General features: G+C 33.4%; 3 protein-coding genes across 5 annotated transcripts; 1 reads left to right on the forward strand and 2 right to left on the reverse strand.

Moving 5' to 3' along the window:
* Nucleotides 1-3158: 3158 nt before the first annotated feature.
* On the forward strand, nt 3159-8421 carry LOC104106766 (O-fucosyltransferase 15). Its single transcript, XM_009615386.4, has 10 exons — nt 3159-3594; nt 4311-4400; nt 4478-4577; nt 4668-4729; nt 4892-4980; nt 5830-5950; nt 6032-6175; nt 6299-6633; nt 7021-7261; nt 7950-8421. Exons 1-10 carry the CDS (start codon nt 3253-3255, stop codon nt 8253-8255), a joined length of 1830 nt encoding a protein of 609 aa, XP_009613681.1. The 5' UTR covers nt 3159-3252; the 3' UTR covers nt 8256-8421.
* A 2199-nt stretch (nt 8422-10620) lies between these two features.
* LOC104106764 (chromatin remodeling protein EBS-like) lies at nt 10621-15701 on the reverse strand. 2 transcript variants are annotated; one of them, XM_009615384.4, is made up of 5 exons: nt 15454-15701; nt 14039-14381; nt 13888-13956; nt 12942-13077; nt 10621-10883 (listed from the first exon to the last, which is right to left on the reverse strand). In XM_009615384.4, exons 1-5 carry the CDS (start codon nt 15524-15526, stop codon nt 10857-10859), a joined length of 648 nt encoding a protein of 215 aa, XP_009613679.1. In that variant the 5' UTR covers nt 15527-15701; the 3' UTR covers nt 10621-10856. The 2 variants fall into 2 exon arrangements, with proteins under 2 accessions (XP_009613679.1, XP_009613680.1); XM_009615385.4 differs by lacking the exon at nt 10621-10883 and adding an exon at nt 11558-12018 and having other exon boundaries at nt 15454-15692.
* A 1127-nt stretch (nt 15702-16828) lies between these two features.
* On the reverse strand, nt 16829-22764 carry LOC104106763 (homeobox protein knotted-1-like LET6). Of its 2 annotated transcripts, none has more exons than XM_009615383.4 (4): nt 21667-22764; nt 21157-21403; nt 17671-17915; nt 16829-17252 (listed from the first exon to the last, which is right to left on the reverse strand). In XM_009615383.4, exons 1-4 carry the CDS (start codon nt 21991-21993, stop codon nt 17049-17051), a joined length of 1023 nt encoding a protein of 340 aa, XP_009613678.1. In that variant the 5' UTR covers nt 21994-22764; the 3' UTR covers nt 16829-17048. The 2 variants fall into 2 exon arrangements, with proteins under 2 accessions (XP_009613678.1, XP_009613677.1); XM_009615382.4 differs by having other exon boundaries at nt 17671-17921; nt 21667-22762.
* Nucleotides 22765-27925: the final 5161 nt, after the last annotated feature.

The raw sequence follows: 27925 nt of genomic DNA on the forward strand, positions 1-27925 counted from the left end.
TATCTTTATGCTACATTTTCAAATACAAATAGTTAAAAGAACTATCTTTGTAGATATTTGGAATTATGCTCTAGTAGTACTTAAAATATTGTTATATCTTTCAATCTTCTAATAGCAGAACTTTTAATATGTAGATCTTATATATTACCATGTTTCGTAGTTGGCTATGGCTTACAACCCCCGAAATTGCAAGCTTTTCTTTTTGTTTTTTACTTGGAACCAATTGGCATTTTCTTTCTGTTAAGATGCAACTTTGGTCTACTTTTTTGTTTTTTTTTTTCATTCTTTTCATATAAACAGGTAATTAAACTTTCAGTTGTGAAAAAAATATATATAAAAGCAAAACTTTAGCAAAAATATTTCAGATTATTGTCTAGTGTCGTTTTACTATTATCGACTTATCACTAGCTTATTAAGAACCGAAAAATCGAACCAAACTGAACCAAACCAACAACAACCAAATCGTTGGTTTGTATTTAATTTGGTTTGGTTTTGGTTTTAATCAAAAATCGACCAAACCGAACCATGAATACCCACAGAAGAAAGAAAGAAAGATTGTCTACTCCTTAACACTAAAAATATTTAGAACTTTGAATTAAAGAAAGATTGTCTACTCTTTAACACTACAAATATTTTAGAACTTTGAATTAATTTACTTAAATCTTCATATTAGTAAATATATTTTTTTACAACAACATCAAAGGTAACATATTGAAAATACATGTTTAACATCTTATTTATTTAAGTTACCTCTTACTAATATAAATACTACTACTACTATGTGAAGTTAAAGACTTTATTATTTAAGAATATTATACTATAAAAAACAAATATGAAAAAATGGCAACACTAATTTTTTTCTGTATATGTGTGTATGTGTAATAATAAAAAAAGTATAAGGTCTCTTATTAAAATATGGTTTTAGGCCTCTAATTTTATTAAATCTCAGAAAAAAGGTGGAAAAAGTTAAAGCATTTTTTTCTTATTTGTGTTCCTTGATTTTTTTTCTTATTAGATAATTGGCTAGTGAAAAGTAATAAGTAACTCGAAAAATAGTTGAGGTGTATCTTCAGTGTGCATAAGACAATTTGAACAATACCATTACTTGGGGGAAAAAGAACAAACAATGCATTAAAAATAATGCATGACCATGCGGAGAGTAAGCAATGATCAAATAATTTGAAGACTAGTTTCATGGGTCACACTTGATCTTTGGGTGAAACAAATGAAACAAGAAAATATCAGGGCAAGTTGTGCCATGTGCTGTGGTGTTTGTCTATAAGTATTGAACCCCTTCCGCCCCGAACCCGTCCCTGCTACTGTCTACATACTCCTTTTGGCTATGTATTGAATCATGACTAGAGTGCCAAAAATTTTGATCATAAATCTCAAAGCAATTAGTTGGCAACGTTAAAAGGTGGTAACTTGCATTAACATCTCCTCCATTATAAGGGCCACCGATTTTCACCTCCACAACAATGACGTATTTCCAAACAATTGGTCAGCTACAATGCCGATATCTAATTTTGCTTCTGTGTTGTATTGTCAGAACGTTTTTCTAATTTTGTAATAATTTTAAGGAGAATGGAAGGTAAAATTGGTCGAGAGCTGGTGGAGTTGAAGAAGCAGAGGAGATGTTTGTTAAAAAGTTTGAATGAAAAAGGTGGTTCTGTAAGGATGTTGTTTATATGATTGGTTTAGTGATTTTTGTTGGTGAAGTTGTTCTGGTGAGTAGGAATATGAATATCAATGAATGAAGATGATATTTTATTTGGATGAAACTGATTGAAAATTTGGATTTGGCCAGAGATGGAGGAAAGGAAATGGAAGTTGTGTTTGCGGTCGGTAGGTGGTGTTGTAAATTGGTGGTGAATGGACCCGTTTATGGATGATGGAATGAGAAGTTGAGTCATACGATAGATTATGAGTAAGGATCGGTGGTCCTGTGCCGGTGTATTTTTCTATCAGTCAGAAAATTATATGTTAAAAAGAAGAGAGAAGAAAGAGAAAGAAAGAAAGAAAATCACATTCCACGCCCTCAACACTAAGTGAAAGTCAATTCATGCGCGTTTAATATATACATTTTTGCTAGGTTGAAGTGTTCCCTAGGTACTTACCTGTCAAAATAAAAATTAAAGTCAACTTTAAGGGGTCTTATATGTATTTGGCCTTTATATTATTAAATAGGTTTGGTTCGGCATTTTTTCGTTCTTTATATGAAAATAAAAACCTACTTATATTTATTTGATACAATTATATGTTCAAATCAAAACTTTCGTATTTATGAAAAATAACTACTCCAATAAAATCAACTCAATTAGTAGCTTGTTTGGCCAAGCTTCTCAATAGGTCAAAAATATTTTTTTCTCAAAAGTATTTTTTCCCTAACTTGAGGTATTCGGCCAATCTTTTTTTTTTTGGGGAGAGGGAGTGCTTTTGGGAAGAAGCAGAAGCAATTTCTGAGAAGTAGAAAAAAGTAGCTTCTTCCCAATAGCAGAAGCAGAAGCAGTTTTGATTTTTCTTCTTACTAAAAATACCCTTAACAAAATATAGTATATACCAAAATAATCGTTAAACCTAATACTTAGGATATTAATGTATAAATATTTCTTATTATTTTTAGGATAGTTTTCTAATATATAGTGACTTTAGGGGTGAATGCTTTTATATTTGTTGAATGATTTTTAATATATTTAACTTATATTAAAAGAATTAAGTACTTTTAAATTTTATTTTCATATTTTACTTAAATAAAATGAAAAGATTTAATTATTGCATGTAATAACAAAATTTTAAGATTATTTATTTACTTATAATATTAACTATATAAATTTATTAATGTCCTTATTCGTAATTTGATACTTAAAAGCACTTTCTGAAAAGTTTGGTCAAACACAAACTATTGCTCAAAAGTGCTTTTAAGAGCGATTAACCAAACACAAACTGTTTCTCTTTCAAAAAGTAATTCCCAAAATAAATCCGTTCAATCGAATATGTAAAAAAAATTCTTTAGTTACTACGAAAACTCATTTTTCTTTTTCAAGTGGAAGAAAATGATTTGAAGAAAAAAGAAGTTCAAGAAAATGAGAGTGGACTCTATTTTTGACACTTTTCTTGCATCAAACGTAAGTACGGAACCAAAGACTCGCAACATCAAGACCTGACGGTTTTTCCGCTCACCTTGTCCTAAAACCGTTAATTTCGAGAATATCCCAATAAAAAAAAAAAACTTAAAACATAAAAACACTTCCCATGGCTTCTCGAACCAATTCTAGTTCTAATTTCTCAGAATCTTCATCCTACGACGATCACGAACAACCCAGCAGCGTTCCGACTCCGGATCGGGTTGCCCCCCTGAATCCGGGTCATAGGAACAACTCCTTTAACGGGTTGCTGGGTTTCACGTTCGGGTCGAAGAAGATGAGGAAGAAGAAACCATTTTCTCAGAATATTGCACCTGTGGGATTGGCTCTATTTATGATCGCTTTTGTGTTGGCCAATTGGTGGATGCTTTCCCGGATCCAGAAATCGGGTCGGGCTCCTGGGGTTGAGTTCAGGTTCTTGAAAGCCAATTCCTCCACTTTATTCATTCGGGTATGTTTCAATCAGTCTTTATTATCAATTTAGATTGTTGAAATGTTTTTGAAAATGTATAAATATTGAAACGTGGTTCAAGTTATGAAAGCTGGGTTGTGGAAATGAATTTTGAGAATTTAGACTTTAGGCTGGGAATAATTATGTGTTTAATCCCTGATTAAAAAAAAAACTATATATAGCTGATGTTTTTAATGATAAAGAATAAATAATGCGGAGGTAGAGTTCTAGTCACAGGTTCAACAAAACCCAGTAGCTTTGGCCAAATTTGTATATTTATGTTAAGAAATCCACTTAATATGTATAAATTGTTTATCCAGAACCCAGTAATATGCCTTTCCAGAATCCAGAACCCATAAACTCAAATTCTGGATCCGCCTAAAGGTAGGATTCTTATATTTTGGCATTATCACTTACTTTAGCTGTGAAGTTGAAAAAATGAATCTGAGATGTTCAGCAACTAGATGTACATGTTACTTCCTAGCAAACTATGAAGTGTCTTCCAAATATCTTTCTAAATATTTTTCAAACTATTTAGTGTTGGAATGAAATAGGGGCAAATAGACTTGATGGATATAGAGGATTCATATAGCTGAGACTAACTAGTTTAGGAATGAGGCTTAGTTGATTGTTGAAGTATGGATAGATTCATTTGTGCTGGAATACTTTTTGCTAGTTAGCTACACATGGAGCAAATGTTTTTTTTGATTATGCAGGAAGAACTGGTAAGGCTTGGCAAAGCGAGAAAGCCGCAGAAAACAATCTATGCACGATTGCTGGCGAGGGCTGCTCATGCCTTAGCTGAGGTACTTTTTGTTTCTAGAAGGAAGTGAGTAGATCTAATAGTTGATCTTACTTTACAATGTGAGCTTGCTGACTTCAGGGACAGAATAAACCCGAGCCGAAAGATTTGTGGGCTGAACCCTATTTTGTTGCTTCCTCTTGGAAACCTTGTGCTGAGCAGCGTGACTTGCGACCTAGTGGTATCTCTCTCGGTCTCTCTGTCTCTATTCATGCTTGTCACATTTCTTGTAGTTACTTGCTTCTTATGCGGGTCATAATGAAATTTTCAGAGGGAAAAAATGGTTACATTATGGTCACTGCAAATGGTGGGATAAATCAACAGCGAGTAGCTGTAAGTTATGTCTTCTGCTTTGACATAATTTTTTCCATCTGCTTGACAACCTGTATTTCTTTAGTTTAGCTTGCCAAGCAAAAGAAAAAGGCCCAGCACTAATATTATAAGAAAGCTGTGGTCTCTTTTTCTTAACTGATATATTTTTTTCTTGCACAACAGGTCTGCAATGCTGTCGCTGTTGCAAGATTACTTGATGCAACCTTGGTTCTTCCCAAATTTATGTACAGTAGCGTATGGAGAGATGTGAGGTGAAAACTTACTACTTGCCGTCATTTTCACTTATCTCTTTCCTTTTCCTATTGTACAATAAGGATTGCAGAATATTATGAGAACAATATGTGAAAGAGTCAAAATACTGAAAATTTCATTTACAGATTCACATTATCTTCCATATACTATTGTGTACTTTCACACTTGTCAATTCTTGTTGTTCACTTGAAATACGTGCTAGTTGAATAGTATTTCATTTTCTTGTCATAACTAGTAAACTATCTGAACTGGCTTCATCTTGGAATTCTTGAACTCAGTAATTGGAAGTTTGTGATGTAGCACTGATTTCTCTCTTGTCTAAACTACATAAGTTTTCCAAGACCTTCTGATTGTCCCAAATGTTTGCTTGGCTTTCCTTTTGCTGCGTATCTTTGAGAACTGCATGTATCATCCGGTTGTTATTTTCTGGTATCTACTCTAATAATTTGTCATACATCCACATTATTGCATCGAAAGATTGTTCACTTTAGTTTTTTTTCTAAACTCTTTTCCAATATGCGATGAAGTTTCAGCTAAATAACATTCTTTGTTTGCATTTTTTTTGCTACTTTTTAACCACCCTTTCGTTTGTAACTAATTATGCCCCCTCCAATTTTTTATGTATGGTGTTATCTTGGAAGTTTTTCATTCAGTAACTTTTAGCATGTACTTCATCAAATAGAAATTAAACATCAAATAGAAATTAAAAGTTTTACTAAGATATTTATTTGCCTTATGTCTGTTTTACGTCCTTCAAACTTTTTCCGTTCTCTTGATAATTTGAAACATTTTATACCTTATTATATCCTTAAACTGAAGATTGATAGATGAAATCTATATATTCGTAGCCAGTTTGGCGATATCTACCAGGAGGAGCATTTCATCGACTACCTGAAACCTGATATCCCTATAGTTAGAGAACTTCCTCAGGAGTTACAGTCATTGGATCTTGAGGCCATTGGCAGTTTGGTAAGATTTTCATCTAAATCAATCATTTTTCTTATGATCATGTTAGGAAATTAGTTTCTTATGATCTGGAAACAAATGCAGGTGACAGATGCAGATGTTGTAAAAGAAGCAAAGCCAAGTTTCTATAAGAAATATATTCTTCCAATTTTGCATAAAAACAGAGTTGTCCATTTTCTTGGATTTGGGAATCGCTTGGCATCTGACCCGTTGCCATTTCAAGTGCAGGTAAAACCTGTCAAACTTGATATTAGGGTTCCTTGTTGATTTATGAGTTATTTATGTTATCTTTTTTATCTAGTCTGATTCCATAATTTCTACCTTGGTTCCTAATTTTGAGACTTCATTTAGAGACTTCGATGCAGATGTAATTTTCATGCTCTGAAATTTGTTCCAAAGATACAAGAAACAGGAGCTTTACTTATTCGAAGAATGCGTCAGAATGTTACACGCTTGGGACCCTTGGATCGTCACCTAGTGGGCTCCTTTTCAAAGTCAATGATGAAGGGTGAACGAAATCGTGGAGGAAAAGTTGCGAGATATTTAGCTTTGCATCTGAGGTTTGAAATTGACATGGTGGCTCATTCCCTCTGTGAATATGGTGGGGGTGAAGAAGAAAGAAATGAACTGGAAGCATATCGTGAAATCCATTTCCCTGCATTGGTGGAGCTTAAGAAGACCAAGAAGTATGTTATGTAGAAGTCTTGCTTAATCCCTATACCTGCATAACCAAAAGCTTATTCTAACTTGTGAGCTTGTCCTAAAGTGTTGCTTGCATTTGATGTGCCAAAAATTGCACCCGAGGCACGCAAAATTGTATTGAACTTACTTAAAGCTACATATTATCTCTCACCATCTGGATCAGGTTCACATCTTCTTGTTGCAGGGAGAATTCTGGATTACCTCTTTTGGGTTATTGTAATCATGCATGTCTTAAAAGTGTGATAATATTTTCTTCATTGATTCAAAATAACCTGAACGTAATTCTAGAGACATGCTATTGAGGCTGTACATTCAATTTATTAGAACTAGCCCCAGTTCAATTATTGATCTCTGAAAAAACATGTGCTCAGGTTGCCCTCCTCAGCAGCTCTAAAGGCTGAAGGACTGTGTCCTTTAATGCCTGAAGAGACGGTGCTAATGCTTGCTGCCCTTGGTTTTAATCGGCAGACGCGCATATATTTGGCCGGTGCACATATCTATGGAGGGAAATCAAGACTGGCCTCCTTGACTACCTTGTATCCTAATCTGGTTACAAAGGAAAGCTTACTTTCCTCTGCCGAGATTGAACCGTTCAAGAATTTCTCATCTCAGGTAAAACGTATTGGTTTGACATGGTTTTACTCTTGCAATACCCCTGGTGATTTATGTTAAATTTAGCACCAAATGAATAACACTATAAACAATTTATGTGCTTGGTATGGATAGTCATGATCAGTTGGCTTCTCAAAGAAGAGCTATTTCCTTTCGTGCGTAATATTGGCAAACAGAAAGCCAATACATGCAACATGTGAGGTGGTGGGGAGAGGGAGTAAATTTAAAATGAATCAGAAAGCAAAGTTATATACGTCAATTTGAAAATATAAATTGCTGACACATACAGAAAAGGTTGTTCTATGTAATTCTTAGGGTGATACAATTAATGAACTTAATCAGCAATGAGGGTCTTTAAACTTAGGTCTAGAAAGAAGGCAAATTAAAATATCACACCTCGTGGCAGAGCAATATAAATACATGTGCTTGTATTCTTCAAATTCTTACCTTGTTTGGTATTATAACTTATTTGTGTAGGGCTGTCAAATTTCCTCTAAAAACTTAGCTGTTCTTCAAACTTAACATGCATCTACCTTGAACCTGTAGCTATCACGCATGTAGTTCCTTGTTGCTAAGCTTCAGTTGTAGCTTTCTGCAGAATACACTGAGAGTGTAATCGTCATATGTGTTTGATTTGAGGACTAATTAACTCATGTAACTGGAGCTGACATTTAACTCTTTTATGCAGCTAGCAGCATTGGACTTCATAGTCTGCAGTGCTGCAGACGTGTTTGCCATGACAGACTCGGGAAGCCAATTTTCATCATTGATATCTGGTTTTCGAGTATACTATGGTGGAGGTAAAATGGCTACTATACGTCCAAACAAACGGAGACTCGCTGATATCTTTGTCAAGAACAACACAATAGATTGGAGGACTTTTGAGCAAAGAGTGAGGAAGGCAGTGAGACAAACCAAACGGGTATTTTCACGACCTGTTGGAAGGAGCGTATATAGATATCCACGGTGTAAGGAATGCATGTGCAACACATAGGTCTTAAGTTAAATAGGTCCATTGTAGTTGAGGTTAGGAAAAAAATTTCACAAGCAACTGTAAATGTATAATGTCTTCATTTTAAACTTGTGGCTTGATATTCTATAGCATTATATGATACATTTGTTATTCTTCTAATTTCTAATGCAGTGACAATTTTTTGAGATGAGCTTTGTTGAGTTGTCTGCCAACTATATATTGATGTGTAAACCGCTTAGTTACTGTGAAACTACAATTAATAGAATTCAAAAAAATTCTATATACTGACACGCTTAGGATAATTTTACTTGCTACAACAACTTAGCTACTCCTTTTTCTTTACTAACACATGTTTACCATAAACTCTTTCTTTAACTTTAAGCGACCTGATGGGTGATTGCTTACACTTATACTGAATAGTTACTTGCTGTCAATATAGAAAATTCAACTTTTTAACTTTTGGTGTATTGAAAATTTTTGTTTCTACTTACAACAACAATAACATACCCAGTGTAATTTCACAAGTGGGGTCTGAGGAAGGTAGTGTGTACGCAGATATTACCCCTACCTTGTGAAGGTAGAGAGGCAGTTTCCAATAGACCTTCGGCTCAAGGAAAGCAAAAATTATAGCAATTTTGAAAAATAAATACGGTATATAGTGGAGAAGCAAAAAGAAAAGAGTAACAACAAGATAATAAGATAATTGATTGAGTGGAAAATTAGTTCCTGGCCTGTGACTATTTGTGAAATGACTTGGAAGTTGGAAAGCATCTTGACTGTGTGTTTCTGCGCTGTGCATGCATGGTTTCTTCTTCCTATTTTGCAGTAAGTTATTTGAAATGGCAGAAAGTGCTATTTTTCTCATCCTGCAGATAAGTTGATATTTTTGTTCGTAATCCGCCACGCAAACTAATGATGTGCTAAAATGGCATCAGCGCATAAAGCCTTAGCACGTTAAAATTTCCATTTTCTTGTTTAGTAGTATATCCTACTTTCATGATAAATGATAATCATTTTAGTTTCCTGTTTTACTTTCGTAATCTCCATATAATTGTTCTTTACATAGTTAATTAATTTGGTAAGAGCAGCTTTTTAGCTCTTTGCTGTAATTACCTGTAAACCAGTAACGTACGCACAAATCGACGTGAAAAATCGTTTCATAATATGAGACTAGGATTTTATTACAAGCTCAGCTCTATTAGCTAGTATTATGTAGTATAAAATCTCTGAAACTGCAAATACAAAAAAGTTGCCCGTAGAATAGGAGAGACTAAGATTGGCTTTGTAGGAGAGAAATGTGTATTTTGCAGGGAAAGCGGGTGTATAATTCTACATTATCTCATCAAGACTTCATATAAATGAAACAAATAGCAACTTCAATTAAGCCTCATCTCCGCTCTTCGATCAAGATATATGTGGTTGCTACAACTACTATTACTTCACCTCAATCCGGAGTAAGTTAAGGTCTATATTAATTAATTTTCAGTATGTACATCGCTTTATTTAAGCTCATTCTCTTTATTTTTTACTGACATATAAATTTTTAAGAAGACCAAAGAATTCCTAGAAGACATTGGGACTTAAAAGTAACATTATGAACATGTCTAAAACTTAAACTCAATTAATTGGTATCGGCTGTATACTATTACATGGCTATAGTATCTTAGCATTGTCTTAATTTCTCCTTTCCTCTAAACACCCTTGACAGTGGTTCAACAACACGTCAATTAGAGGGGCTTTTTCGTCCTCTAGAAAACTTAAATCCACATTTAAACATGGAATTAAATCTTTTTCCATTGTGACCTATTCTTGTGATGAGTTAAAACCTCTGCAACTTTCCTTGTTCTCAATATCTCTTGTCAGCATTTATTGAGAATCGTTTTTAATACATTTCACATGATTTAAGTCCTTATTACTCCTCTCGAAGGCATGAGAGATGTAAATTACAGCCTACTATGCTTTCATAGTTTCTTTTTAGGTTATGTAAATATATTGAGAGATACAGATTGTAACACTGTACTTCCTCATCAGTTTCTAGATCTTTCTTGATTTTAATTTGAAAAGGCCAATTTAATCTCATATCCAATCTATTATTTCAAAATTTGATCTAATTGATCCCTGAAAATGATTAGTTTGAAACAAGTAGAGCAACTAGGAGTAATAGATACTGAGAGTAAATAGCATTCCAAGGGTCTATTTTTTAATAATATATTTTTTTCCTTGATAATTAGCAGTTTCCTAGATGTCTTACATCAAAACAGTAAGCTGCTTAACCACTGTCAAAAAAAGCAAGTTTTGGATTGAAGATTGCTCAGCGGGTAGTAAGCCGGGAATAATATCATCCAGTGTCCAAATTCTAAGCATTAGTAAGATGACATGTCGATGCTTTCACACTAAATGTCGGATTCAAATTCAAAAGAAAGTCTTGTTAATCTAACAATATTTTTGAAGAGTCGTCTTCCAATCTTCTAGTACATACAAGAACTACTGATAAGGAAGACATAACAGATACCAGCTAATCTATGCAAAGAACATAGTTTCCGTTCATTGCACTGTACAAAATGCAGATGAGCATCCAAAACATGAAGAAAACTAGCTTCGTCCTTCTTACTACAGCTCCGCCTACCTCTTCTGGCGCTTCGGCTCAACCTGAAAAGTCGTTGGAGAATTATTAAGCAATTATGGCTGTGTGTGTGTGAGAGAGAGAGTCTAACTACAACCAGGAAAGATGAAGCAAGGACTTAAGTATGCATACCATACAAGTATGTACCACACTTGCGTATGTTCAAAGTATTTAGCAAGTTTCCCTAGTACTTTCAAAGATTAAACAAAGCAATGGTGACTATGACAAGGAAAGGACATCAGAAAAAATGAGGGCCCTGCCTTATCTCATCGACACCTGTTACTACATTGTCCTATTACAGATCAGCTATAGCAACTTTTCTTGAATTTTGTTGGGTTGGGGGGGGGGGGGAGAGGGGGGTCCAATGGGTTATGCTGCTACAGTTGACCTTTTGAGATGCTGGAATAGAGCAGGACTGGATAAAGGAAGAGCTAACTCGTGGAATAAAACCCCTGTGCTTGCATTTGGTCGATGATGGACGAAAAGAAATTCAAGATGCTTCGAGGACATATTCAATTCTATCCATAAGATGAAACCCAGCAGAATTTTTTGTTTTACTTTGGCATAAAAGAGAACTTCTAAATGATGTTGAATCTATTTTAGATTTCATATGGTCCCTCCAAGAGTAGAAAAGGGATATGTTTTTTTGGTTTTTTGCTCACCTCTGTACAGCATTGCCAGCACATTCTTAGTGCTGAAGTTGTGAATAATAATACTTACCTTTTCAAAAAGAAGAATTACAATAATCAACCAAAGCAAGGATCAGATGAGAATGAAAATGCAATTACAGCATCATCAAAGGGAACTTGTTGCTCAACAACAAAGTTCCAACAGCATAGACGAGGGTTCTACTCAACAACCCAGTGAAATCCCACTCAACACCTTGGGCCTAACTCAATCCAAGAAGTTTCTCATCTGGGGATGATTGCCCAAGACCATATAAGGAGACTACAACTCATTCCCTCAACCAATATGGACTTAACACTCCCCCAAATCCATAATTACCAAATACATTTTATAACGACATATTCCTAACAAATAATATTCGATTTTCCGCCCATATTTATTGTTTAGAGGGAGTCCAAGAGCCTCAGCTTCAATGGTGCCTTTGCGTAAGCCATCCATCTTCAAGCCTTAAACACATCTCTAATAACAAGAGTCCTACAGTTTCACAACCACAAAAGCACACTTCTCAGTCTACATGCACCTGTACCTTTGAATCTGCAATATGTAACTTCTATTTCATGTAAGGATGACTAAATAAGTACTTAAAAGCTCACCTTTTTTTTTTTTTACCACAGATAGCCTTGGCACGTATCTCAAGTGGGAGAACATCTTTTTTGTTTTCTTTCCCCTTTTTAGAATATAGTAAGAAAGTTTTTGACAAAATAATGTTTCCAGAAGATGCATAAAGGGAGGACTTCTTATAGTCATCTTTACGCAAAAGTTCAACATCACGTTGACTAGAAAATGAAGCAGATTTATAAGTACATGTATTTCAGTCACTTAGCCAATGCAACGGGACTAACTACTTGGCTAAAATAACAAATTTTAAGAAACTGGATTGAGACTCATGGTAGCAGCCGATACAGTCGCTAATTTGAAACTCGCATGACGAAAATAAAAGACGAGTTCTTGCTCTCTTTTTTTCTGTGAAATCAGAACGGAGTCAAAAGGACTCAATGATGGCAATCATGGTAATAATAAATGGTAATAATAAATGACTTTTCACCTTTCATAATTTCAGAAGTTAGTCCACCTAGATAGTTCTAGAACCTAAAGAAAAGTCTATAATTAATGGATTCTGTCCATCCTAATGTCTAAAGCTCATCACTTGTTTAACCCTTTCATCCTTATGGTAGGAGATGCTGTTTGTCACTGCAACAATAATGTCTTAATCCCAGACTAGTTGAGTATGCTATAGAATCCCCTATATCCATTCCACTCCATTTGGACCTATTCCAGCAAATTCTTATTCATGCTATCATAAAAAATTAGCTGAAGCGGATAACTACTACAAACTCCATCTTTTAACATGTTAAAAACCAATCAACAACAGCTAAAAGAAGCCATGAACATGCTACCTTGCCATTAGACAGAGGGGATGCAGCATAAGTATTATGAGACTTCTTCAGATCTTCGGACGAGCAGTCGGAACAAACAAAGTCACCTATTTGTTTAGCTTGTTCACTAGTCAGGCCCACACAGGCTGGATGATACCTACAAAGATCAAGGGAACGAATTGTAAGAAATGAAAGCATGCAATGCTTTTAAAACTGGAACTACATGCCTGGCTGCTTTTTTGGTTTAACCAATCAGATATAACGTGAAAGTACAGTCCCGTCTTGAGAACAGTGGCTATAACAGGTTATATACAATGTGGAACTCATACTTGGACAGCACCCAGAAAAAATTCACTCAACCCCAGATTGTTGCTAGATAATTGAGATGTGGAAGTCTTTTATGTATGCACAACATTACGACCAATTCAAAACTTATAGATAGGCCTATGCAATTTTCATGCTGGAAACTAAGAAATCACCAATTCGAACTAAGAAAACTTTTTATTCTTCTTTTCGGATAAGTTGCTAGGGATGAATATCCATTTACTTAATATTTGTGCTTTACACAAAATAATCATAGTGCAAAGATCAGCCACCACTTTCACCACACAGATATGCTCTTCATATATTGCACATAATGAATACTACGGAAAAATAAGCAAGAAAAACTAAACATTCCTTGAGATAGCGCCCTTTTTAACATATAAAAAAAAAGATTTAAAAATAATAACATAGCAGAACTCTCTAAGAAGGAAGAGCAGAGGTAGCCCAACTGTCTAAGGTTCTTTCAGCTGCCATACACAGGCAACAAGAAAGAAGATCTCTACTCTTTCATGTTCCTTTTCCTGTTTATTTACTTGTTTTATCATTTGGTTTTCCAGCATTCAAGAGAAGAGGAAATCAATGTAAATAATTCATTACTGATAGTCGGAAATTTAATCAGTAAGATAAAATGGTGTGTGTATACCAGTCCTTGCACTCCTCACATTGTACCATTAAATCATCTGGGTTATATGGCATCTCGCATTTGCAATACCTTCAGAGCGAAAAAAAAGAAATATGAGTTAGAAGAATATTACTCAAGTTCAATCAGAACAAATGACATCTCATACACTTACACTGCAACACGATCTGGCACAAAAGCTCCGGTTGCTGCTTTATACTCAAACCGGCAGTAGTAATCCTCCGGACCAACATTCTCAAGCTTAGTATAGTTCTTGAAAGAGTGAACAATGCACTTCCCATCTATAGTGTGGGCACTTTGGACATCGTAGTGGTCAGACAAGAATAACTCCTTTGCTCCATGAAACTGTCTCCGCCCTCCCAGTGACTCCTCTGGCCGGTAATACCATCTAACATGCACCTTTATATTGTTCCGGTTATCAGCTTCAATTTTTTCTACACGTGCCACATATGGAGCCGTATCGCCTTCTGATGGTCGCATCAACACACAGTCTCCAGCTTCACAGTCATAGCAATCAAAACCAAATTCAGTTATGCAATTCACAGATCACAACTACATGATAAGGATCAAATGTCATTTCTAAAATCCCCAGCAACAGCAACATAATTAAGCAGCTAATGCAGATCTTAAGTACTAAAGAGAAGTACAAAATGAGCACAGTCATTCGAGTGGTTCCACTGTTAGGAACGAGTGCAGAGGCATTGCCTGCATAAAACAGCTGGATACTTCTGTCAACGTACATAAAAAAAGCATAACTAGCATCTTTACCATTATCCAACTCCTCAACAATCTCATCCTCTCTAATGGCCATAAAATTATGCTGAATGCTCTCCAAATGGCATATAACATGTTCCATGTGTATGCACGTTTCTCTGCCTGTCTACAAACTTACTAAAGCACAACAGATTCTCTTCTTTTGCATAGCACAGGCCTTTTTCCTTTTTCAATGGTGCAAAAACAGAAATCAGAAACAATAATCCATCTAAGTTCCAGGAAATTCAATCATAATTGCTCATATGAATGAGTATATTTAGGCGCTTGTAGGAGAACAGATAAATATGAAGGAGAATAACTCACTAATATCCACAAAAATGGGGTAATAATCATTCCTACTAAGCCATTTACATGGAAAAACAGATAAAGCAGTTGAATGCACAGGGTATAAAGGAAGAAAAGATTAAAAACAAATTATGGCCAAAAAATGCCAGCTGCTAACCATTACAAAGAAACAATCTTTCTTCTAAGCCACTATCTATAATTCTATATGAGCATAGACACAAGCAAAAACAAATGCAGAAACAATTTCAAACACCTTAATAGGCGGGTATACACATGCATGTCTCACAAAGAGCCTTATCTTCTTCTTCAAAAACCTAAAGCAAACACCACACAAAAATCCTAACAAAACCTAAATCCCACGTTCAAATAGCCGCTACAACCCCCTAGAGCGAACCCACATGCCCCACATGTACTGGTGGGTTGCAACAGGTTAGTCGAGTTACACGTAAGCTGATTCCAAAAGACCACATTTTTTAGAGAAAAAACAATGCAGATGGAATTTGTAGATACCTCTGACAACTTTGTTGGTGCGTCTAATGGTGTAAGAGTCCAAGTCACGTTTTCCAGGTCGGGTCTTGGCCATGGAAAATGAGGGGATTTTGCAGTGTGAGAGCGTATTAAGATGTAGATTCAAAAGGGAAGACGAAAATCTAGGTGCATTCTTGTGGATGCTTTCGTAGCTTCTCGAAGATGGATGGCATTCATTTGATTCTCCTGAAACTGAAGGGTTTCCTTATAAACCCTAGAATTTTTTATTCTTTTTTTTTAATTTGACACTAATACAAAGTTGGAGTTTTTTTTCTTTTTGGCTTACTATTGACTAGAAGATTTATTATAGTTTTTTGAGTACAATATATAGAATCCAATATACAGTAAAATAGGCCTCGTCTTTAAATAAGTTGTGCAAAAGTAACTTTCTCGGCGGAAGGAGTTGCTATTTTTACTTACTTTTATTTTGTTATATTTTTGGGCAAGGACTTAATTTGTTTCATTTAGAGTTTTTAATATAAAACTTAGGATTAACCCATAAAATAAAATAAGTAATAACTGTGAAGCCTCTCAAAAATAAAAATAATAATATTGTCGGACAAAGTTCTTTCTCATGGAGTAAAATACAACATTTGCCATAAGTCTCAGCAGAACTATAAATAGTACTCCCTCCAAATCAATTTATATGAGATTTTCCGTTTCTCGAGATTCAGAATATAGTATAAATTTTAACTAACATTTAAACATGTAATTTCTATTATATTTGTATACTTAGCTAAGAGATACAATTATTTTTGCTGACCGGTCAAATGTGTAATTTGCCCTTAATTCTTTAAGAATTAATCCAAATAGCCGTTCATCATATCACTTAAACTAAAAATAGCCAGTGAATAAGTGATATGATTAAACTATAATCAATGTATAATCTATATATATGGCTAAAAAAGTAAACACCGGCTATTTGTGTAAAGATCCCAATTCTAGGAAAGCCTTCTTCATGAAGTGGGCTTCAGTTTGCTACTGAAGCCATTTGGGTGGGTAAGTGTGCAATTTTGTGTTCAAAGACCACTATTTCACACGCTAATGAAAAAGGCTTTGGGGCCCATTTGACGAGTACAATTCATCAAATATTATTGCTCAACTTTCCAACTATAAATACACCATTTCGTCTCAGATTTGTCAAGAATTTAATACTCAAATCGCAGCACATGAGATATCGTTCAGGAGCTCAAATACAGTGTATCCAACTGAACTACTTTTAAAATGTATATCTATACCATCATAAAATGAAAGCAACTATAAATAAAACAATAAGGTTATTCTAGTTATTATCCGTACAAGCTTAGTCACCGACACTAATACGCAAATACATGAACTTTAAAATAGACATCGGACCTTAAAACAAACTAGTAGTAAATTTAATTTCAGAGAGTTAACCATAACAGAAATAGCTCGAACTACCAGTACTTAAGGTATTAGCCTTGGAATTACAATAACTACATGCATACGAGAAATATATATGCAAAACATCCTTGACAATAGATTTAGAAATACACATTTTGAAGATTCAAGAATCACTCTAATTTTCATAAGTTGGAATTGGCCATCTCCAGAATTTAGAGGAGAGTTGGTGTCATATCCATTGGGAAAGGATTACCCAGAACATTGTCCATATAGTAATGTGGATGAGCAGCATCCATTACCACAAACTGCATATCCTCTGAAGGTTTCCAGTGCCTTTTTCTTTGGTTGATAAACCAGTTGTTTATTTGCTTCTGGTCCAATCCTGTAGATTCAGCAAGTGCCAGCTTCTGGGATTCCTGTTAATATATAACACACACACACAGGTAAATGGATCATGAGATTTTCCTCGGAATTGTACATTTCTTTTATGAATTTACACTGCAGTGTTTTTTAACTGGTTATAGAAGGCTATTTATTGCAAAATTTTATGTTACTACAAGATTAGGAATACTGAAAGCACTTACCTATTGTTGTTAAGACATCTTAACCTAATGGTAAAAAAAGTATTCGCTGGTGCACAAAAGTTAAACTTATCAGTATGCGTCATCATCACAACTCCTGATCACTTGTAAGGCAAGCGTGGTGAGTATTACACCGAAATGACGCAGAACAGAAATTGATGAAATGATCGATATATGTAAAACAATGGATTAATAGATGCATATTTCATACATCAATAGAAAAATAATGATATAAAGGCAAAGAGGGTAATACCGATGGATATGGCCATTTGTAATGTCTGGTCCACCAGTCCAGCAGTTGTTGCCTTGCTTCCTTAGGCAGTTTGCCTTTCTTCCTCTTCTTCATGAACTCCTGCTTAAGGCTACCCAAGTAACCGCTGTATTTGCGCAGCAATTGACCTTTCAGTTCTTGATCTTCAGCCTGAGGGTCGATGAAACCATTATTCACATCAACCTCCTCTTCAGATGATCCATTTCTATCGATTGCCTCACCAAGAGCTGCAACTGTAAGACTTTAGCATAAGCATCAGCCAAATAAGAATTTTTAAAAGCTGCAGCAACTCTTGTCGCTTAAATGAGTTTCTGCTTCACTGGAACATAATAGAAAGAATCACTAGATATTAAGATACATGACAAGCTTTCAGATGGGGATCAACAAACCAATGTCACGCCACTTTTAGAACCCATATGGTTACTAAAGTCCAAAAGCCGTTCAATTTCATTGAACTGTGAATAAATTTCTCCAGGATTCATGTATTCAGAGCTCCATAATTTAATAAAATCAAATACAAAAGGCATATTTAACAGTAAGTCAACTGATGAAAACCGAGAAGTAAACAGGCAAATAAAAACAGCAAAAACTCATGATAGGTTATCAATGTACATGCAAGAAGATCAAGCAATCAATAGTACCATCTATATCAGCATAAAAAAGAAAGAAAGATATCAGTCTCTAGCTGAAGTGAATTTAGAACATCCAAGGATAAAATCATGCTTTAGCAAAGTGCAATATAGTGCAAAGTAGTAATTTTCTTGTTTTAATGCAAAAGAGGCTCAGTCATCTCAATGAATGAATAGAAAACCACAATTAATAGATATGTATTTGTTAACAAATTTACGTATGAGTACGGCCAAAGTTTCTCGGACACTTTTCTGCTTTAATTAGGGGAAGTCCTTAAAGGTTTGGCAGGATTAGAGTTGCCAAATACTAGGCTGACATAGATCTTTTAGTTATGTACAAACAAATTCTTAATCATTTGCTCTTAGTGTTTGCATTTGAATACCTCTTTCAGTGCTTTCTCACATTAGAGTAGCAAAAGTATATGCTAGAATTAACACAATAATAAAAGAAAGAATTCCTAATTCACCAAATCTGTGCAAGGTACAACAACATTTCAGAAGCTTATAAACTTTGAGCAACGTAACTTAGTTACTATAAACTTGAGAATGACTGCATTATTAATCATCAACCAACAAACTTGAGGGTCCCTATCAATGGTTAAGAATAAGTTCAAAAAGAGCTAATTCTTTCGGTTGTCTCTTGAGTGCAAGCACTAAAAATGCTCATTCTCGTGGAATGACACTCCTTTTGCACAAAGGAAAGTAGGCACCACAAGATTTACTTTCGCACCTCAAAGGGTCCTTCAGCCAATTAAAGGCTCATTTAAAAATACCTTACTATTTCACAAGTTCTATGTATGTCGACTAAATCAATAATAAGTCCAAAAAGAAAGAAAATTACATACAACATTGACTGAATAAGAAACTGCTTGCCAACTAGCATATGAACAATAATACGACGAGATCATAATAAGCAGTCAGTGTTTTTCATTTGGGAATAAATTTGATCAGATATTTGGTGGACCAAAAAGAAAACGAAATCAACCAAAAAACTGGACGAACTATAAAATCAAACAGAAGTTCCGATATAAATGCACCAACTTCATTAATCAGGAAACATTAAAATAGTAGTAGCTAGAAATCACATTCTATTTGTCAAATAATAAGCAAAAAGAGGAAGTGAAGACAAGCAAAGCGTGATTTCATTTTTCCCATTTCAGGGAAATGGAACACCCAATGATTTACTGCATGAGAAAAGAAATATTTTTTAATGAAATATCAAGGAGGTTATCATATACTCCAATCAAAGCTCCAAATCTAATCAAGAGTCATGTATGGGTCCCTCTAAAAACAAGGTGCATATCTCCATCAGTTGTCATTTATCTTTATATTCTTTTCTGTAGTAACTAGAGACGACATTTAGAGGGACCTGAAATCATGTCAAAGTTTGGAACTATTCGTGATGCCTTAATCATTCAGCTCAAGCACTTCCTCACAGCCCATAAATGAAAATTTAGTGCTGGCAAAGAGAACGATCAGGGGAATCATACTGAATTGTTGCTTTCTAGGTTAAACTAATTAAGTTAAAAAGTTTGAATTCAAATATATACAAACTACTCCCAGTAGATGAAGGTTCTTTTCTCAAAGTTAAACAAAAGACCATTGCATTTAAGCATTTTGTAAACTATGAATCATTTCCAAGACAACAAATTAGTGCATGCTTCAGCGAAATTTTTCATAAACTCCATTTTTATGCCTTAAAACAATACTATTATTTACCAAATATTTAAGTTTTATTTAGGTTAAATATAGGTTAATCTGTCATTCATGTTAGGTTATAAATAAATGCTATGAAACAGATTTACTTGCAAATACTTTTTAACTTAAACTCTACATTAACAAAAAGAGAATCTTTCTCTTTGAACATCAGAACATCCACATTCATGCAAAGGATAGAGTTTCAATTTATCCTAAAACAAATGAAATGCCACCAGAACTTGCATTTATGTGAATTATTAAATACTAAACCATAAGAACTGACTTCAAATGCAAGTTTATAGTGGAAAAAGAGTTCGCCAAAAAAATAAATTGCAACAATCTGGTTCTTAGAGTGTGAGAGATAAAATAACTTAGTTGATTCCAAATAAAAATTTATTTAACACTAGGGGTTAGAATTTCACTAGATCAGGTACAAGCTTTTAATTATTCCGCAAAAGATAAAGATTCGAATGAAACTAACTAGATAACTACATGATAACAGAAACAATACCTGGACACGAATAGTGAAAAGAAATTTGATTGGCTGTTCTTAAAAAAAACTGCAACATGAAAGTCATATTCCCCAGGGTCATACCATATAAAGAAACAAGACAAATTGGTTTCTTCAGCATACACAAACATCAAGTTTGAAATAATTAACAAGGGACAAATGTATGTTGCTGTTTACACCTACTCATACTATACATTTCCAAACATAAACAGAAGATGAATATGTAGAAGAACAAAACAGGTTCATTGAGAGGGAATCAAAACAAAGAGTCATTGTTACATACCTATATATAACAAAGCAACGCCTTATAAGATGCATACCATATTACCCTAGAAACTAGTTTGAATATGTAGAAAAATACCGAAAATAAAAAGATTAGTACTAAAAGAGAGTAGAATGTGATTAAAGAATGGGAAAATAATAATTGCATCTGGAATGGAGCTCGTTTAAAGTTAATTAAATACTCATATCCTTGGAAACATGCACATGCAGAGGACATTAATTTTTAGAAAAACAAACCAACTGATCAAAATAAACTCAAAAAAACAGTTAGGATCTGAAAAGAATAGAAGCCACCGATATTAAGGGGGGAAACATCAAAGAAAAGGGGGTTAGAGAAGGAGTCATCACCAGATTCACAGGAGGAAGTAAGAGTGAGAGCTTTGAACTGGCACTCAATTCTTGAGAGAAAAACCATGGCTTCCTTAAAGGGTTTTGAGAGTTCTTGTTCATATTTTGTCAGCATTTCACAGTAAGCTTCCATGAACTGATCTAGCGCTGGATCTTCTCCGATAATGCCGCCACTGTTACGGCCTATTGTTGCTGACGTGGCACATACTTCCTCTAGCCTTGCCACCACTTCCGGCGGAGCTCCTATCTGTAATACATATATAACTAGGTTATCTTCTCATCAACATTTCAAAAGATATAAAAGTGTGTAAAAAGAACATCAGTTACCGTCCCTTTCATAAAAACAAATTTCCTTCAGGGGTTTGGGAAACACACTCTTTTTTTCAATAAAGAGTCAACTATAGAAAACCAAACCCTTTGTTTCTCACAAGAATTTTAATTTGCAATTCTCAAAAAAATGTGTTCTTTTTCCTTTTATTAATTTGGGGGGGGGGGGGGGGTGAATTTCACCTTTTGACAATTGACATAAGCAGACAAGAGACGAGGGTAGTGAGGATGAGCCATAATCTTAGACTTGATGGAAGTAGAAGAACAGTTTGCGTCTTCATGTGGATTATTGTTGTTGTTGTCCATGAAAGGAAGAAACAGGATATTGTTGTTGTTGTTGCCACCAATATTATTGCTGCTTTCTGCATTGTTATTATTAATAGGAGGAGGCATCATCATCATCATCATTGGAGGAGGACATAGGGCTGCATTTCCACTGTTGTTGTTGTTGTCATCTCCGTTATAACCCATTAAACATGAAGTATTTCCACTAGAACCACCCCCCTCCATTAACTCTTAGTATCTTTTTCTTTCTCTGAGTTTCTTATAACTCTCTTGTGTTAATTTTGTTCTTTTTGTTTTTGCCTATGAAACCAAACAAACACACACACGCGCACTCTGTGTAATTATCCTTTGTTTTCCCTCTCTTTTTGGGGCTAAAGAGGCAGCAAGTGATCTCCCGAGTTTTATGCTTACTGAAATCAGGCTTTTTACAGGAAATCCTTAATGGAATACATAGTTAGTAATAGTAGTAGTCAGATAAGAAACACTGCCTCTCTCTCTCCTTCTCAGAAAGAGCATAGCCTGCAACCCCAACTCTTTTTCCTTTTTCTTTTCTTTTCCCTCTGCAAGTGAAAATAGAAATAGGGTTCTCTTTTTCTCTCTCTCTATAATCTATCTACTGTGTAACAAGGAAAGGGTAGCTTGTGTATTTTTACAATAATAATAAGAAGAAGAGAGTTCCTATGAAAAACATGAAGGTGTTTATGGGTTCGCTTGTTTTTGGGTGCAAATATTTTACCTTCCCAATGAAAACTCCAACCCCCTTTTCTTGCACTGCCACTGAAACACTGCAATTACTGGCAATATCCCCTCCTAGACTAGATAGAGAGAGAGTGTGTGAAACAAAGTGTAGCAACTTAGTAGTCTAAGTAAAAATAAATTTGATTTTTCAGACACAAGGAGGAATGATCAAATCGAGGTGCAGTGCAGTGCAGTTTCTTCTGTGTTTTTATGTGTTTCTTGTGTGTGTTTTCCCCTCTTTTTCTTGGGGGGGTTGGGGTTGGTTCTCGTTCTTTGGGTTATTGGGAGACTAGGCAGAGTGAATTACCCGTATTGTTGCTATTAAAAGTTGAGAGTTATTTTGTCCGTTCATTTATTATGATTCGTTTTGCTTTCCCTTATTATATTTCCTTTGATAACCAGTAAATTGACTTTATTCTAGTTAGTTCTGAGCTTAATAGTAGATTAATGTACAATAGTGAATTGGTTAAAGATGTACTTAAATAAAAATAATGCAAAGTGAAGAACTTTGTGCTTGAATATTTCTATTATAGATTGCATTTAACTTATAAATTCGATAATGTGCAAAAATATTATTATTGGATAACCCCAAAGATATCAGATGATCATTATTTAATTTGATAAAAATAATAACTTCTTTTATCTTATTAGTGTACTAGATTTAGAGTAGCGTGAAACTCTATATTAATGAATATAAGTTTTAAAAAATTTATATAAATAAAAATTGTGTGGAGTTAAAAATAAATTTAAAGGAAAAATGAACTAAAATTAGTAAATTTGTCTTGTATAGTATTTTTTATCTTTATGGTAGTCGATTTATACTTAAAATTAGTAACCAACATATATTATTGTTACTTTAGCCTTCAATTGGTGAACATAGAAAGAATTATGCATCAATTGCCAGAAATTATATATTATACCCAAAAAAAAAAAAAGCATTAACCAGTAAGGAGTTAGAAAGAACGATAGCAAAAATTTGAATCTTTGGTTCTTCCCTCTATTAGAATATATGCCCCCACTTCTTGCAAATAAATTTATATAAATAATTTTTCGGATTGCTAGGTTTCTTTTCTAAAACTTAATTTAATTTTATTTTTGTTCCCATTTTTCTAAAACAACACCTTATTCTTTGAAAATTATTTGTTTTCCACAATCAGAAATATAACAAATAATAAAAAGCTTTCTTTTTTACATGTAATTTTTTCAACTTGGACAAAATCCCTCATGGTTTTCAATAAATTATACTTTTGTTGCTTTGTCCGTAGAGTTTGTAATATTCTTTATAAAGTACTATGATGTATAATGAAAATTTGACATACTTCAATTTATCAATGTTTCAAAAATATTTATATAAGTAGAAAAAACTTTTGAAATTAAGATTTAACTTAACTTATTGTGCTTAAAGGTGATGATCCTACTAAACAAATAGGTGTATACAAAATTGACTAAATATCAGATAACTATGTCTGGCAATTATGTGCTACTGTCATTCTACTATGTAATTTTAAGCCGTTTTAATAAACAAAGTCTGGTAAATTTCATATTATAAATTGAAAAAAGGCATATATATAGCTGCAAAACATAGATTCTGAGGAGTGAGGAACATAAAATAAAATTAAAAATAAAAATTTATTAAAACTATGTGTTGCGGTGTTGAATTCGATGAAATCCCAAAGTTTCTAACAACTCATAACACCATAATCTAAAATACAGAAAATGCATAAGGATTAGATAGTAACTTACAAACCCCTATGGCAATTTGCTTTCGTTGATTTTTGCACTTGATGATCTTCATAAGTTCATCCAAACAATTTGACGTAGCATAAATATAAAAAAAAAATAGGACGTTTGTGACTTCAAAAGCTGTTTGAATCAGAAAACATAGCTTTTTGAAGTGTTCTCTTTTTTATTGTAGTTTCCTTCTCCCAGACGAATTTTCTATTAGCTTGTCGTTTTTTACTGAATAAAAATATACGTACTTGAATTCAAGTTTTAAAGGAACAAAATCATAGTTGAATAACTTGAATTCAAAAATTTAGTTATTAGGTAAATGTAATAATTATTTTTTTAATATTTAGGACAAAATTAACTTTGGTTATTAGATCTTTCCTTACGTAAAATATTCTAAATATTAAAAAAATATTTAAATGTCTATTTTGTCAAGTATGAAGTCAAATTATAAAGGGTAAAAAAGGCGAACAACATTTCACTAAGAGTTTTCGTACTTTTAATATAATATAGATATAAATTTAACTAATCAAGTCCATTAATTAGCCTTTTAGAGGGAGAAAAAAATTAAGTATCCTTTAAGAAATAGGTCTAACTTGCTGAAGAAATAAAAAGAGAAAAATGCCTAACAAGTGTTTGGAATAAAATATGATTTACCCTGTTGGGATAGGGACTATTAACTTTGTTGTCTATTTCTTCTTCTTCTTTCTTCTTGTAAGGCATGATATTTGATATTTACTCCGTTCGTTTTTACTTGTCCACTATTGATTTTGCACATCACTTAAGAAATACTTCATCCGATTCACAAAAAGTGACCATATTACCTTTTTATTTTGGTCCAAAATAAATATCCATTTGCATAATCAAGACAGAATTAATTTTATTTTTTCAAAGTATGTCCTTATTTACATATTCCAATGTGTCAAGTTAACAATTAATTAAGATTAATTTAGTGAATATATCATTTATCTCTAGGAGTTCTATTTCCTTAATGAGTGTGCCAAAGGTAAAATGGTCAATTATTGTGGACCGGAGAGAGTAATAAATAAAGTACATAATGTATCACGATACACATATTAATTGATGTATAGTCTTAATGGATTTGGAATGAGTAATTAATGCTAAGGGTAAAACAGAAAAAATAAATTATTTTTTTCTTGATATGCGAAAAGTGACAAATAAAAATAAAAATTTATTTTTAGAATACTTGACAATTAAAAGTGAACGGAGTCAGTATTTCAATAAGCTCCAATAGCCATATATAATTTCGGTTTCCTATTATTGACAAACAGCACACTTCATTCCTAGATATCCTGTTCAGTTTATTTAGATAATTTGGTGCATTCAATGCTATTATTATCTTATGGCAGCTTCTGGTTTGTGTATTTCAATCCCCACCAATTTCCATTTTAGTGCAAAAAATGTAACTTGGACACCATGGGGACTTTGCCTCAGATTGTTTTTACTCTCTTTTATGGAAAATGCTACCCACCCCAAAAGAATCTTGAAGGCAATATTTAATTTTTTAGGTTACTCCAACCTGTATATCCAACAAAATAACATACAAATAGCCCCCAAAAAAGTAAAAGAAATAACTATATCAGATAAAGAAAGTGAACGATTGTGTTAACCGAGTGCTTCTTTTTATGTTCATTCTCCATCTTTTCATTTCTCTCCTTTCTTCAGCAAATGCCTGGACAATGTTATTTTCTTTCTTGGTGCACTTTTTAAACCTTAAAGCTTGAACATTACTAAAAAATATGAATTAGCGATAAATAATTTTTATAGCTAACCAGAAATATTTATTTCTAATCCTATTTAACAATGAATTAACAATAAATTAACAACGAAATTCGTAGCAATTTTATTTTTTGGGTATAGTGAAATTATTGACCAAGGGAAGATATATAGTACTCCTATGATGCTATGGTAGCTGTAAACTTGAAATAGTATGTTCAAAGCTCAATAACTGTTCTATGCATAGCACTAAATCAAGGGCATTGCCACTTTTGTGAAGGAGTTCAATTGAATATGATCTTCTGTTGAAAAATCACACTAAGTGAAAAGATCACTTAAATTATAGTAACCTCCCTATGAATTTGTAGACAATGTTTTTTTAAAAAAAAAAAAATGTTTTTACCCCTATTTTCCAAGAAGATTAATAATATTTCTACTACATGTTTTAGTAATCAAGTATCAACCTTGAAACATCTGATTTGCCCTAACTATCTATTTGTATAATTATGCCTAAAACTTGAATTTTCTGAGTGTAACACACGAATACGTTAAAGGATAAATTAATGAAATAACAGACTCCATTGTTCGGATGTTAGAAGTAAATTAGTTAACTGCGTGCACAAGTTGGGATTGCCTCGAGAAAAGTTTTACTTTAAACATATAATAAAAACATTTGGTAAATAATATATACAAATGTGTAACTGAGATATATAGGAAAGTGTAACACTGAACGGAGTTTAAAATTTACTGATATCGATCAACACGTTTACATAAACCTTAAATCTTAAAGTTTGAACATTAAACCCCACTTATCTGAACAATAAATAGTGACAATTTTAAATCAACCAGAAAACGCTGGAGGAAATTTATATAATCCATATATTATGTACACATATTTAAGGAGCGGCGCCTAATATGGTGTTTGTTTCATTATTTGTGTAGTTTGTATTAAAACTAAGCTCCCGTTTGACCATATATTTAAACTTCTTTTGTTCAAAAAATATTTGAAAATATTGTTTATTTATGAAATATGATCATGTTTCGGGAAAAAATTCAAAAAATTTCTAGTTTCCAAAAGCTGGTTTATGATAGTCTTTGAGTGAAATTTTTTCTTCCACTCACAAAACTTCAAGTTTTTTCCAAATAAAATACATGTCCAAATACAACTTTAACTTCCAAAAATTATTTTTTAACGCAAGTTCAAAAACTTGTTTTTCAAGGTTCAACCAAATCTATATCCAACCGCTTGGTAAAAAAATTACTCGATTAGTGTTTTCTAATTTTTGCAAAGATTGAAAAAAAAGTTCTAAATGTTTAGTCTGAATATAAAAAGAAATTCTGAAACAAAACACTTCTACCAACTCTTTTTTTATTAAAAATGCCACCGTGATACGTCTTTCTTTGCAAGAAAGTGCTTCTTTGATTGTTTAATTTTTATTTATTTTCGAAAACGTGTTTTTTAAAGTAAAGGTACTCTTCTCTTTTTTTTAAGGAATAGTGTCAAGTGTTTATTCTTATAGTAAATAAATAAAAATAATAGTCGAGTGTCCCAAGATAAGTAGTTAATTAATGAGGACATTGTTGAATTGAAGAATAAGCCAGGCCGATCTCCACCCAAACAAAATGTGACAACAAATTGAAAAGCACGAGTTGTCTCCTATTCAATTTACAACTAATTAAGAGTCCGTTTGGACATAAAAAATTTTTTCATTTTTTTTCGATTGTTTTTTAAAATCAGTGTTTAGCTATAAATTTTTCAATTTTTACTTGAATATGAATTTTAATTTTTTTTGTTTTTCAATATTTTTACTCAGATCACTCATAAAATTTTAAAAACAATCCCAAATTATATTCATGTCCAAACACAACTCTAATTTTCAAATACCATTTTTACTTGAAAAAGAAAATTACTTTCTTTTAGAATTTTACAATTCTTATGTCCAAACGCCCACTA

This window comes from Nicotiana tomentosiformis, chromosome 2, assembly GCF_000390325.3.
Source record: "Nicotiana tomentosiformis chromosome 2, ASM39032v3, whole genome shotgun sequence".
NCBI lineage: Eukaryota > Viridiplantae > Streptophyta > Magnoliopsida > Solanales > Solanaceae > Nicotiana > Nicotiana tomentosiformis.